A 13,891-nucleotide genomic window follows, 5' to 3' on the forward strand; every position below is an offset into this window, starting at 1 on the left:
TATATGAGTTATAATAATCGTTATGTGTAATTATATGAAATGTTAGTTGTTTGTGTTGTATTATTAGGTAGTAACCTTTAGTGGTCGATGGGTCGATGGTTATGCGTAGGTTTTGTTTCGTCATAAATACATTTAAGCAATTGTACGAGTATTAGTCAATTATAGAAGATAACAGTCCAGTAAGCCTAGGATGCGCGCCGCGATAAGCGGTTATCACGCCATTTTATCGATTTTGCCCATACATTTTGACGTTGATAAGAGTATATCACGGCGCGCATCCTAGCCCGGCAGGACGTACCTAAATTCTTGGAAAAGTGACAAAATACTTCACCTTGGCGTGGAAACAAGAGTGATATCCTAATTTAAATTTAAAGACTGACTTTTGCTGCAATTTTCATTTCTCACCGTGTGTTTAAATTACTTTAACCATTATTCATAAAGATTCCACGTATTCATTAGAAACTATTAAAAGGTCCACCCATTCATTGCTTGGAATCCACGATTAAAAATAAAAGAGCTCAATTAATGTTATCTACTTACTTATCTGTAATTCCCATTGAATGCCCTTCAAGAACCGAGCTTTCGAACTAACTAGAAGGTGCTTTTGAGAGATGCTAAGCTCCAGTTAAGCCAACACTAATGGTACATTAACATTTCGTTCACCGCTCGATGCAGTTACTGGAACTTACTTACTTAACATTCGTAAACATTTGCGGCTGCGGAACCATAAACAAGCGCAGCGTTCCGGAACGCTTGTACTTAAAACAATCGACTGCACAACTCCGAACTAAGATTTAAGCCCAACCAAAACTGTGGACTCGACCTTTAAGGCTGGGGCTACAATGGTGAGGACAACTTCCGAGAAAGTTTCAATTTCTTGAACACTCCCTAAGTTATTAAAATTCTATCTTTCTCGAGCAATAAAAGTGGTCGGAGGTTCACAATTTTATGCAAATAAAAATATTATAGTGCAATTCTAGTGAAACTAATGTTTACTTACTTACTTGATGAAATTTAGCATTAGTGAACATTTTATGACTCCTTACTATAAATAAACACAAATGTCTTCTTTAAAACTTTCAACTTTAGCTCTAAGTAAACTATTTTTTTAAAACTATTGAAATACATGGAAGTCTATGGGAGACGGTAATCACTTACCATCGGGTGATGCGTCTGCTCGTTTGCCTCATATTCGTGAATACTTTCAGCAACCTTCGTTTTTTGAATTTTTTATACCTTTGTATATTTTTTTCTAATTCAAGACTTCTTGGCGGCTACGTTTTAGCTTGGGCAGTCCCAATAAACAGTTTTATTATAGGTAGGTATTTCACAATGCTATTAAATAATTAACAACTAACAAGTTAGTGTGCCCTAACCTTAAGTCCGAGTTGCCAGTGACTTGCACTTGCAAACTATTCCAAATATGGCGGGTATTTGTAATGGCTCCTCAAACATGGCCGACTGATATTAATCGGGAACCTGACACTTACTGATGGCACTTGTAACTTGTAAGCAAAGTTCTCGTGTAAACAGGGTTGAATTACACTCGTGTTGGCGGTGATTTGTTGATTAGTTACATGTGTATAATGCAGGTGCTTTGGGAAGTTTAGAAATGTTACGTTTAATTAACAGATTGTCAATCACATATTTTAAACAATAAAAAAATTACAATGTTGTGCTTATTTCGAAAACGTCGAGATATACTATATACCTATATCCATAAAAATATCCAAGCAACAAGAAAAAAAACCATTCTTAATTTTTTTTTAAGTTACAGTCATGTTCAATATAAAAAACCATACACATTACACACGCCTAAATACTCAAAATATATTTTTATAATAATCATATCCTTACCCCACAGTAAGGCTTTCCGTTCCCACGATCATAGCAAATACTATACACGTTCAAGCCCACACTTCAAAGTATTTCGGTTAAGTCAGTAACCCGCACTTATAATCGAGTTCATATTGATAATATCAACAAGATATCCCCGGGATCACGTACTTAATCCCGTTTCCATACGTCTTGGCAAAGGCCATATTACTATCGGATTGTTTATTCATAGCTATGATAACCGTGCCACCTGTAAGATTCGCGTTCACGCGAAAATATGCCTCTTTGATGTAAATGTTGGATTTCGTCACCTACTGTATGTTGTGTGGGACAAGTTCAAGAAATCTGTGTAAAGCAAATAAATTTGTAAACTAATTCACCAATATTTAATATTGTTAAAAAAATAATTAGATTATTAATCGAATCGAAATCTTATAACCAAATCTCCCATTATTATTGAAGCGCAATGCGCCACTAAATGGCACACAGAAGTGCATCTGTCAAAAGGAGTAAATTAAAAGTTAGTCTTCAGCTCAAAGCTACGAACGAACTCAGTGCTACGGCTCGATGTTATGAGCTCATTCAGTGCTACGAGCTACGTGCTACGAGCTACGATCCGTAGCGGGGCAGTCTTAATTCCGGCACCGCGCGGTTGATTTATTAACAGAGTGCAGCGCTAATCGCGAGTCATCTCACGTCTCGCTCTAATATCGGGGAAAAGCTTTCGAAAGAGTTACAACTGTTCTTGAAGTTTGTGGCCTTTTGCTTCCGTTTGTTTCTCGGCTGACGTTTTCATTTCATTTTCTTGGGGAATATAAACAGAAACAGTCTTCGTCTTCACCTGAATTATGTTTCTTTTAACTAAATTAGTTCTTTTGTAGTTTCGAAGAGCTCAAATGTTTTATTTATCTTTTGTTTTTGTTTACCAATTATAACATTTATTACCTTAGTATAGGTACTTGTTTCAATTGTAACGTATGTATGTAACGACAGTTATAATTACCACATTTTATCTACCTCAAATTATGTCAAACACAGCCTAACTTAACACCCTACCATAATATTTTCTGAAACATCTGTCTAGAGGTTTTCTTGCCTCTATAAACGCCAGCTTTCCGCTGGTTCCTTGAGCCCTGCCCGTGGCGCGTTATGAATATAAATGCGTGCGATATTGAGATTGTAACGATGCTCATGCGCCACTGATTTAGAGTGTCGCGGCGCAACCGAGAGCTATGGCGGAGAGAGCGCCTGAATGGACACGAGGTAATCGTCTTGTTAAATGTACCGTGTTTACGTAGGTAACTGGGATATATACTGCAATAAAGGAGCAGTTCTAATAATTCTTGATAAAGTTTCATATAGTTGTCTGACATAAAGATCAGCATCATCAGCCGGGCTAGGATGAGCGCCGTGAAAAAATCTTAAAGATGATTTTAGACGATAAATGTACTGGCTTAATTGTCATTAAAAATCGACAAAATAACATCCTAAGCATACAATTCATTTGGTCACTATCACAAGAGCAGGATCCTCTTTAACATACCAAAGACTATTAGAGGCTTTGCCTAACTTATCTAACAAATAAATGTCTAGCTGAGACAATAATGTTAGGCTATCTGACAGATACGTTCCTAATAACGGTTTCACTGATAAAATAATCCCTTCAAATTTTAGACTAAGCACCGGTTTTTCTACCAATCGGTATTATTAATTTTACCAAGGAATTTATCTTTCTTCCGATCAAAAATGAAACACACAACACGAACCATATTACAACATCCATCTTACAAATATTAACTCAACGTGGGCAATAAAACAGTAGCGAAAGGTGAATTCATGCACCTTTAGTATTGCAGTAAAGAATTTACGAACCGAACTAAAGTAAAATGTCTGGAGACCACAGACTCGACGCCGTAAAACCTAACCAAGTTTACTTCCAAGTTATTATGGAGGATTTTCTTCCTTCATGTGCGCACAGTCGAAACAGGTTCAGTATTCGTAACTCAAAATCTGTCACATTACTTACTTACTACATCATTCGTCAATGAGATTTATAAGTAGTATTTTATGCACTAAACTTTGTTATCATCTCGTTTAAATACATACACTTTGAATACGACCTACGAACTGGACACTATTGTAATTAAACTATTTAAATACTTGTTGCGAAGGTCTCTCTGAACCGTTGTTGATAGCATCAAATATTAATTAATGGTGTTGGTTTGAAAATTAATTCTATAATTATGTGATGTACGTGATTGGGATTCAATTTCAAGTATATTAATTTACTATACTTAGTATTTGCCTTTTTCTATACCAAGTAAATTAATACTTTTGTCTGTACCTACCCAACTGCCGTACGGTTTAATCATATTGTCATTTGGTATACCTGCTGGCGCCTATTTATACTGTGTTGTGGCTGTAACTGATGGCTAGAGTATTGTCCAATGTCCATTTTCAGGATGAGATATTTATCACCATAGAGTTTTCTACTTGATGTTTCACTTCCACATGTTTACTATTTAAGGTTTTTTGTTGTGGCCAGTTGCTTCAACCTGAGGAATAAATTTTAGTTCATTCGTTTCAGCCAAATGATGTCCACAGCTGGACAAAATTATTTTTGGTTATCGTCGGCTTGCCAATAGATAAATACATATAATACTAGTCCCATAATAATAAAATAAAAAATAAAAAAATATTTGTAACTAGTTACCAGTAAAGAGGAGACTTGCTCTTTTGGGTTGGTTCGCTTGGATGATTTTTCAGTGAATGGAAATATGTAGACCAGTTATGGTTATGTTATTTGTGTTTGTTGCCAAATTAATTTTTCCCCACTTATTTTATACTCGTAAGATGTTATTTTCTTGTCAAATTGCGCCTTATTAGAAAGTTTTCGTTATGGTTTAATCACGTATTTTCTTTCCAACTACTTCATATTCTAGGATTAAATGCCAATCACCATTTATTTCTTCAGAAACATTGAAACCCATGCCTTAAGACCAGCACGCGTGCCCCGTCACGCTCGACGGTGGCGTGTATCCCTGAATGTTCGATGAGGGGAACCCATCGATCGACAGCTATATTAGTGGCCGCCGGGCCTGCCTCTCGAGGTACATACTTGCCGGAATTCTATAAAGGAAGGGTAAATCCATAGAGGTATTGGGGCCATTTGATGATTAAAGAGAAAGGAAAAGTCTGGATCGAGTCTTGCCGATAAAAAGGGTAAATTGTATATTTACATTTTTGAGATACATAAAGTGTAATTTTAATTAATTTAAGGCTTTGCTTTGTTCTTAGTAGTTAAAGAGATGGTTAAGTAATTACAATGAAACAAAATTATAAGCAAGTAGCTTTTGCCCGCGGCTTCATCCGCGTGAAATTTCGTTTGTCACAGATCGTCATAAATTATAGCCTATATGTTATATTCTGGGTTATAAACAATAATACTGTAAAGTTTCATCAAAATCCGTTCAGCAGTTTTTACGTGAAAGAGTAACAAACATCCAGACATCCAAACTTTCGCATTTATAATAATACTAGCTTTTGCCCGCGGCTTCACCCGCGTGAAATTTCGTTTGTCACAGATCGTCATAAATTTATACCCTATATGTTATTCTGGGTTAAAGAAAATAATACTGTAAAGTTTTATCAAAATCCTTTCAGTAGTTTTTGCGTGAAAGAGTAACAAACATCCAGACATCTAGACATCCACACAAACTTTCGCATTTATAATATTTTTATAATATTACTAGGAAGTAGGATATTAGTAGGATTCTAGTTTCAGTAAGAATATTGTACTTCGCATGCATTGCATTATTGCCTCCACCATTATTTTTGTTGGCACCGAGTGCAAACAAAACAGTTGGTGAGCTACAGGACGCGGTATTCGATGTAAGTTCCAAGTGTAGCCAAATGTAACAGTAAAGGCACATTCACATGGGATCTAAAAGTCATTTATTTTCTGCAAATAGGTTTTTAAAAAGTTCTTTTACGTCGAAGCGAACATAATATTTTATTTTTTCTGTGAGAAATCCGTGGTCGTGCTAAAATGAAATATCATCTTGCTGTCAACATTACACCAGACTGGATCCTTGAATATTAATTTGGCCATAACTTTACACCTATTGATTGTGATACTATAGAGGGCGTCCTTCATAGTTCTAATACGAATGCTCACGTACTAGTAAACATACGCATTCATCGGTTGTTATGCCCGTATTCACAAACATTACTATGAGGTCTCACAATGCGCGTGAACGCACCCACATACGAACCCACATACGAACCAATCACAGAACTCTATTCAACGCTGTGCGTTCGATTTGCTACTTCACTTATACTTCGTTTGTGAATACGGGTGTTAGTATAGAATAGGGCCGGTCGTATGTGAACATGCCTTTAACCCATCCGCATGTTGTCTGTACGCAGTGCGGCCTAAGTTCCAACATTAACCTTTCAGCCGGCGGCGGATGTTAACCGACAAAGTTAATTTTAAACTGCTCCAACCCAACCTATTTAACTTAACGTTTAACTTCACAGATCTTGGAATTGGATCGCGTTTTATTGTATCTTCTTAATTCGTTTTGGATACTCCTAAGAGGTAGTTTCGGGTTGGGTAATTTTGTAATTCGTTCTTGAAGTTACGACGTTTTCAGCTCGGCAGCAGACAGGTTAATTTATGGAAATGAAATTCGTTATTTAAGACGTCTTTAGAGTTTGAAATATTCAATGAAGAGCTTCGTTGGAGATTTAATATGGCTCATAATATGCGTGTAATGTGACGCGATGCGGTGACAATTTTCAGTAGATTTATTAGAATACAATTTTCTGGCCGCGGCTATGCCTGCATGGACTTCTAAAATCAGAAATTATTTTTGAGTCGTATTAGGTATTCTCCTGTATTTTTTATGTTACTTTTTCACGCGTAAGCCGTTTCACTAATTTTCCTATTTTATGGTACAGAAACAAAGCTTACCTTCAAATTAGTCTTTGAAAAAGGTTATTATTTTAGAGACTAGCTTTTGTATCAAAAAATTGATGGGTGTGGTTTGTTAGGAGTTCAGCATATAATTCACCACTATGCTGATGGCAAATATTGTTTTTAGTTGTAAAAATTTTACAGCAGTTGGTGGTTTTAATCGTGGGACTAAATCCATGCGGGCCAAGTTATAGGAGTGTTGATTGTACGTTAGCGGTACGCAGGGACCCTAACAAACTTATTAACCAATACCGAACTCATTATCAAATCTCGGCACACGGCTGATCGAATGAGCCGCGCGGTTGAGCCGCTGTTTGCGCAATGGGCCGGCTCAAGTTTATTGGTTTATTGGTTTAGGACCGACCTCAAACAGAGCCACCAGCCGAGGCTTGTCTAATAACAGTTTACTGCTCAAATAATGTTCGAGTCTTATTGATAGATGTTGAGTTTAATATTTATACGTGTGAAAGTTATAGAGTAGGTATACCTTCAACTCAGTAATTATAGAAAGTAATATCCGAGAGGGTTGTCATTTTTTTAATAAATAATAACACCAAATGTCATGCCAATTACCTAGCGTCAAATTAACTCTAGATATTATAGTGGTAAAGAGACTATGTATATGAATGTTATATAAGAAAATGGTTGCATAAATTATGATTTACTCATTTACTAAAAACATCCATGAATTTGATATAATTACGGTAAATGATTTAATCGATAGCTTAGTTGAAAAGGCCTAAATTGAGTTAAAGTTATGTTTAACTCAATTTAGGCCGAAAATAATTAACTCGATTACGAGTAATTTTCTTTACTGACACGTTTATTAAGACATAATTCTGATTTGAAATTGTTTTACGGCCGTATTTACAAACATAAGGTCTCACAGTGCGCGTGGACGCGTGGACGCACAGGGTGACACATGAACCAATCACAGAGCTCTATTCAACGCTGTGCGTTCGATTTGCTGCTTCACTTAAGCAAGCATCGTTTGTGAAACAAAAAGTATTGTTATAATGATGTATCTACATCAATATTTCAACGTGTTTCGCAATTTATAGTTTTAAAGTAGTGCCCGGACCACAGCGGGGCTAAGTTCTACGGGCTCCTCCAATTATTTCTTAAAACTGCTCGTAACTTCATTTCATATTTATGAGAGTTTAAAAAACTTAGGAGAGCAGCTTCGGAGTTTATTCATGTAATAAGGTATCCAAGCTAGATTTTGTAACTACCGAAAAAAGGTAGTTATATCCAATTTAAAGAGAAAGAGTATGCGTCTACTTCGAATTGACATTTCGTAATAAACCTTTAATTCAGCTTGTGGCAGACTTACGGTTATAGGATAGTTACTTTTAAACTTATATCTTAAAAACAGAAGTAACTCTGTCTGATTGTTATTTTTTAACATTTTCATTTAAATTAAATTAGAACAAAAGGGAGAGAAACTCATAATGTATGCAGCATTATGAAAATTAATTTGTATATTATGCTGGATTGCATAATAGAGATTTACCGTAAAATACGATTCCGGAATCCATGTTAGTTAATTAACTAGACTACTTTTATAATAAAGCCTGCTAAAGGTAGGAACGGTATACATTTTATTTATTTATTATAAACGGCTGCAAGGTTACATACAGATGAAATATATTTTATTTCTATAAATACATAATTCTATTTCTAACTTGACCTAAGTATTTCATGTAAACCGCACTAAGTAAATGTCAGTTAGTTGGTAATCCCTTCATAAAAAGAAGGACCAATTTCTGTACTTCAGATTATGTCAAAACTCCAACAGAAATACGCTTATTCTAATTTTTGGTTGTAACTTTTATTTTTGTAACTGGAGTGGAGGCCACCCACAAGATGTACCGACGAACTCATAAAGATAGCGGGAAGGCGCTAGATGCAGGCCGCCACCAACCGGCCATTGTAGAAATCATTGGGGAGGCCTATGTTCAGCAGTGGACGTCCTGTAGCTGAAATGTTGATGATGATGATGAACTTTTATTTTTATAAGCTAGACATTACTTGGTTTTCTAAGGCTTATAATCAAACGTTCCCATCTTCACTTACCCATTGATTCGTACTGCAGAGCCTGTAAAATACTTCCCCAACCGGAAGTGCGATAAGGCAAAAAGAATGGTGTTGCCAGATAACGATCGCGGCCGGTGCTAACTGGCCATTATTTGAGGAGGCACATAATTCCCACTATCGGAGCTGGAGCGGCGGATATCTGCAGACCAATTTATAGTTTTATCGATTAACGGGTACAAAAACCGTGAGGTTTTACAGGTAGTTCGTAGATGGAATCTTCCTAGTTGTTATGGTATTTTTTCAGAGAATTTCAAAAAAACTTATGAAAGACTTTTTTTAAAACAAGGCTTATTCATCAGAAATATACCTTTCACCGACTCACTTGCATTCTTCAGGCTCAGATCGTATTCTTTTCTGAAACATCTAAGGAATTAAGCCATTTACATTGTCAATTTTGAAACTCTGCCGCGACCGGACCATTTTTTTGTGACATAAAAATAATATTTTAGCTTCTGAGTTCACATAAGTACGAGTATATGTATAACAAAGTTCAGCTCAATCAAACTAAGATAAATTTCGGGACAGCTGTAACTAAATAAAAGTAAATAAAAAAGCAATTTTATTCCTCCGGACGGACAAACGAAAACCATTCCAAATAGAAACGGCAAAAATGAATGTCAAAAATAGATTGGGTAAACTGACTGCGTTGGTGCATACTCGTAGAATAACAAGTCTCGTAGCACGCTACGAATGTACTACCAGTACTACGGCTACTACGCTGTAACATACCTCTCGCTCTCGCTATACTACGAAGTGTCGTAGTACCTACAGTGTGCTTACCATGAGTTCACGTTAGGTGTGCTCGCTAGCGAGTACGTCAAAAAAATGTATGAAGATTTTAGTTCTTGAAAGTAGCCGCTAGGGGCGCTGTACAATCTGTCATACATTTAATGTCTTTTTTTACGCAGTCGCTAGCGAGCACACGTAACGTAAACTCAAGCACACAGAGGGTTTAGTGTGAGTTTACATTAAAAGTCGTCACTAGTGAGCGCGTAAAAAAATCACATTAAATGTATGACGGATTGTACAGCGCCCCTAGCGGAAACTTTCAAGAACTAAAATTTGTATATATTTTTTTAACGCGCTCTTTAGTGAGGACGTTTGATGTATATTTACACTACGCCCCCAGTTATAATAGCTACTGCTCTAGCAGTCGCACTAAAACTTTAATAATGCAGCAGCTTGGGATTTCAGAACCAAATTTAATGAAAAAGAAGGAAGTTACATGAGATTGTTTCCCTGCAATTGTAATATTATATTCTAGTGTGTCGTTTATAAATATCTTGCTGCTCTGTTTCAAGCGAGAATACGAAAATATATCAATTTATGATAGACATTTTATAATAAAAGCAACCAAAAAATGATCCAACTGTGTGGCGTTGCATTGAATTGCAAATGGAAAAAAAACTTTTTCGTTTTCTCACATGCAATTTTAATGGCGAAATTACAGCCTAATTTCTGGTGTCAATTCCCTTCTCACAGTATGTTAATCAAAGTTATTTCTAAAGCTGATCCCAATCAATGAGTAGTCTTCGAAAAATGCAGGATTAAATTGAAGTGTAAAAGCTAATAAGTTTCCTCTCAATGTTTTCATTTCACATATCTCCCGGTCCAGGATAAATGGGCGGTATCTTTTCAATTATCTCCTTCGCCGTGATTAAGCGTTATTGGCGTTCGTAATTAATATCTTCCGTTGCTAACAATAGGAAGTAGTGAGAAAATGTTGATATTTTCGTGCTGGTGTTGATTGTTCTCACAAATTAACTAATCTCGTTATCAGATTGATTTGATTAGGAAAACAATATACGAAAATCTTGGCAGACAAACCATTAAGAAAGTGAACTTGTGAACCACAAAATGATTTCGCAAATAAAAATGCTTCGTCCGTTCGTTTCAGCCAAATGACGTCCACTGCTAGACAGAGGCCTCCCCCAAGGTTTTCCACAATAAACTGCCCGCATCCAGTCTCTTCCCACGACCTTTACCAGGTCGTCGGTCGACCTAGTAGTTGTTTAATAAAATGCTTGTTTAATAAAAAGAAGCTGCTAGAATAAACGGTATCTATTAAATTGTAGACAAGAAAACTTTTTAAAGAATGCACATCATAAGAACCCACACGATAGAGAAGAAAAGAGAAAATGACGACCTGATTAGCGAAAATTAATAATTTATACCGTTTTAAATCAATTAACGTTCACCAATCATCAAAATATCACAATGAGCCTACCAAAAAACTACATTAGTATAAATACGTTATTAACTCTCTCAATCCGATTACGCTCTCCGCTCGCACCGCTTAATTTCACGCGTCCATGTATTTCAACACTACTTTGCGATTGATTCATTGGACGGTTCGCATTCGGAAGCATTCGTGTGACATTGGAGTTAATTTATTTGTGGCTTTTTGGTTTTTACATTTCCATTATACAAGATGAATTAATTAACCAAAACTAAATCAGTTAAATAACCCATCCGTTCCAATTAGGTACGTTAGCGCAAATCCTTAGGTTGGATTGCACCATCTTACTTTAAAACGTGAAAAATGTGTCAAATTCCATATAAAAAAACGGTTATCGTTAAAGTTACGGTTAAAATAAGATAGTGCAACTCAGCCTTAGGGTGGGTTGCACCACCTATATTTAACGGTAACTATGACGATAACCGGTGCTTTTTGTATGAAATTTGACAGATTTTTGACGTTTGTCAAAGTTAAAGTAAGATGGTACAACCCAGCCTTAGTGTTCTCTTTCAGTGACGTTTTCAGTGTATTTACAAAGCAAGCGTCATCGTGTATGTGTTACACGACTGTGAAAAGTGACTATACTACCATGGCGTAAAGTTCATAAAATTTACCATAAAACCTTATTTATGTTGTTAATTTTTGTGCTGTAGTAACTTTTTATATTCTGTTAAGCTTAATTTTCATCTTTCTGTACAATAAATAAGAATAATGTCAAATAAATCGTGCCAGATTTCTGAGAAATACATTGCACATTACTTATGAATGACTGTCATGCTTAAGTGAAAGAAAATACGCCTTTTAAAAACGCGTTTCTAAACAAATAACTGGAAAAACTGTCCGTGAACAGAGACCATTATAATAATAGTTTGTTTATTCAGTGGCAGTTAGCATATTGTTATTCCCTAATGACAGTCATTACTGTCTAAGCCCTCGTCGAGCATAACTAAGCAGATTGACTGGCGTACCTATTACAAACTAAACTTAGCATTTTATTAGTAGACTAGCGGCCGCCCGCGACTCGTACGCGTGGATCCCGTTTTACCCCCTTAGGGGTGGAGTTTCGTAAAATCCTTTCTTAGCGGATGCCTACGTCATAACATCTACCTGCATGCCAAATTTCAGCCCGATCCGTCCAGTGGTTTGGGCTGTGCGTTGATAGATCACTATGTCAGTCAGTCAGTCACCTTTGAGTTATACAGGGTGTTAGGTAAATGGGTATATGAGCCGACACAAGCCTATGTTAACATGGGCATATAAATGGTATGGTGAAGTCAGAAAATTGATATCTTAATTTTAATTATTTTAATTTTCATATAAATCGGATTTTATAAAATTTATTTTGTATGAAAATTAAAAAAAATAAAATGATNTAATTATTTTAATTTTCATATAAATCGGATTTTATAAAATTTATTTTGTATGAAAATTAAAAAAAATAAAATGATGATATCAAATTTCTGACTTCACCATGCCATTTATATGCCCATGTTAACATGGGCTAGTGTCGGCTCATATACCCATTTACCAAACACCCTGTATATTTAGATTTTGTCCGTGGTTTGGTTTATGGAGTTTTATTTGTCTATGCAAGACTATGTTGCATTAAAAGAGAACAGTTGCTAATGTTACCTCCATTGAGTCAATTAGGTGCTTCTACTGAATCCAACTAAATTAACTCGCTCATTCAATTTATCGCCCATTAAATGTAGGTTAGGCTTGAAACCACAAGCATTAACAAGACTTTAAAAGGCAGGCAACCGAAATGTTGAATAATTCATCAAGTCATTAATGTTCATAAGACGACTAATAAATGATCAACGTCAAGAGTTATGAACACTTCCTAACTTCATTAAAGAACGTTCTCCACTCGAAATTCCTTTTTCATTCGACTATTCCGAAGATTAGGAGCCCCCTTTTACAAATGACCGACGATCTATGACCCTTCCGAATTATTATAATAGAGGCCTGTTTAAAATCTAAAACAGTCAATTTGGTGGGCCCTCGCACAAAAGGTTGGAGTTGGAGCGATTTAAACTAATATACGATTCGGAACGCGCCTCTAATTGTGCAATTAAATCGTGCTATTTTCGTTAATGGAATTATTATTCGTCTTTGCAGATGAGGCGATACCTTGAGGAGATGGGGATGTTGTGGAGGCTCCCCTTTTTTGGGCCCAATTAATGGACGAGCAAGATGGAGAGACGCGAGGAGGTGTACCGTCACGGCTGCATCGCGAAGCAGACGATCTTGACGACGCACCCGAGTGGTTTGCAGACGAGGGTGTCGGTGGAACTGGCGAATTTCGACGCTGTGTGCGTGCACTCTGAATGCAAAGGGAGTCCTCTTAAGAGACCGATGTGGGAAGGGAGTCCGTTTTTGGGGAGGCGTGGGCTGCTGGGTGGGGTGTCTGCTAACACTACACCGGTGCTTGGCAGACGGAGTGATGCAGTCAATGAGGGGAGATTGTCCCAGCAGTGCACTCCTGTTATGCGGAGAAGGGAGATGCTGGACAGCCCGGGGGGGTCTCCACTGCCGTCTAGAAGGGGCGAGGAGGAGTTTGAAGAAGGCTGCGAGGTGGACAACAGCGTCATCAGCGGGTGGCTCAAGTTCCGAGACAGCAAGCGGGTAAGTTATTTTTACTGATTTTAACCTAATTTTAAATGTCATACTATACAACTGATAATATGATACTTTACATAAAAACTAAGTGGCGTGTGCAGTTTTTATCGTTATTCAAA

The 13,891-nt window shown here is 36.7% G+C and overlaps 1 protein-coding gene across 1 annotated transcript in view; it reads left to right on the forward strand.

Moving 5' to 3' along the window:
• LOC114354157 (uncharacterized) overlaps positions 1-13,891 on the forward strand; it is a 30,868-nt gene that overhangs the window by 16,817 nt on the left and 160 nt on the right. Inside the window, exon 2 of the mRNA XM_028306415.1 lies at positions 13,272-13,778. Within this exon, the coding sequence (XP_028162216.1) occupies positions 13,347-13,778 (432 nt within the window). The 5' untranslated portion in view covers positions 13,272-13,346. The remainder of the gene's footprint in view (positions 1-13,271; positions 13,779-13,891) is intronic.

This window comes from Ostrinia furnacalis, unplaced genomic scaffold, assembly GCF_004193835.3.
Source record: "Ostrinia furnacalis isolate ACB-3 unplaced genomic scaffold, ASM419383v2 OfSCF1928, whole genome shotgun sequence".
NCBI classification, from domain to species: Eukaryota; Metazoa; Arthropoda; class Insecta; order Lepidoptera; family Crambidae; genus Ostrinia; species Ostrinia furnacalis.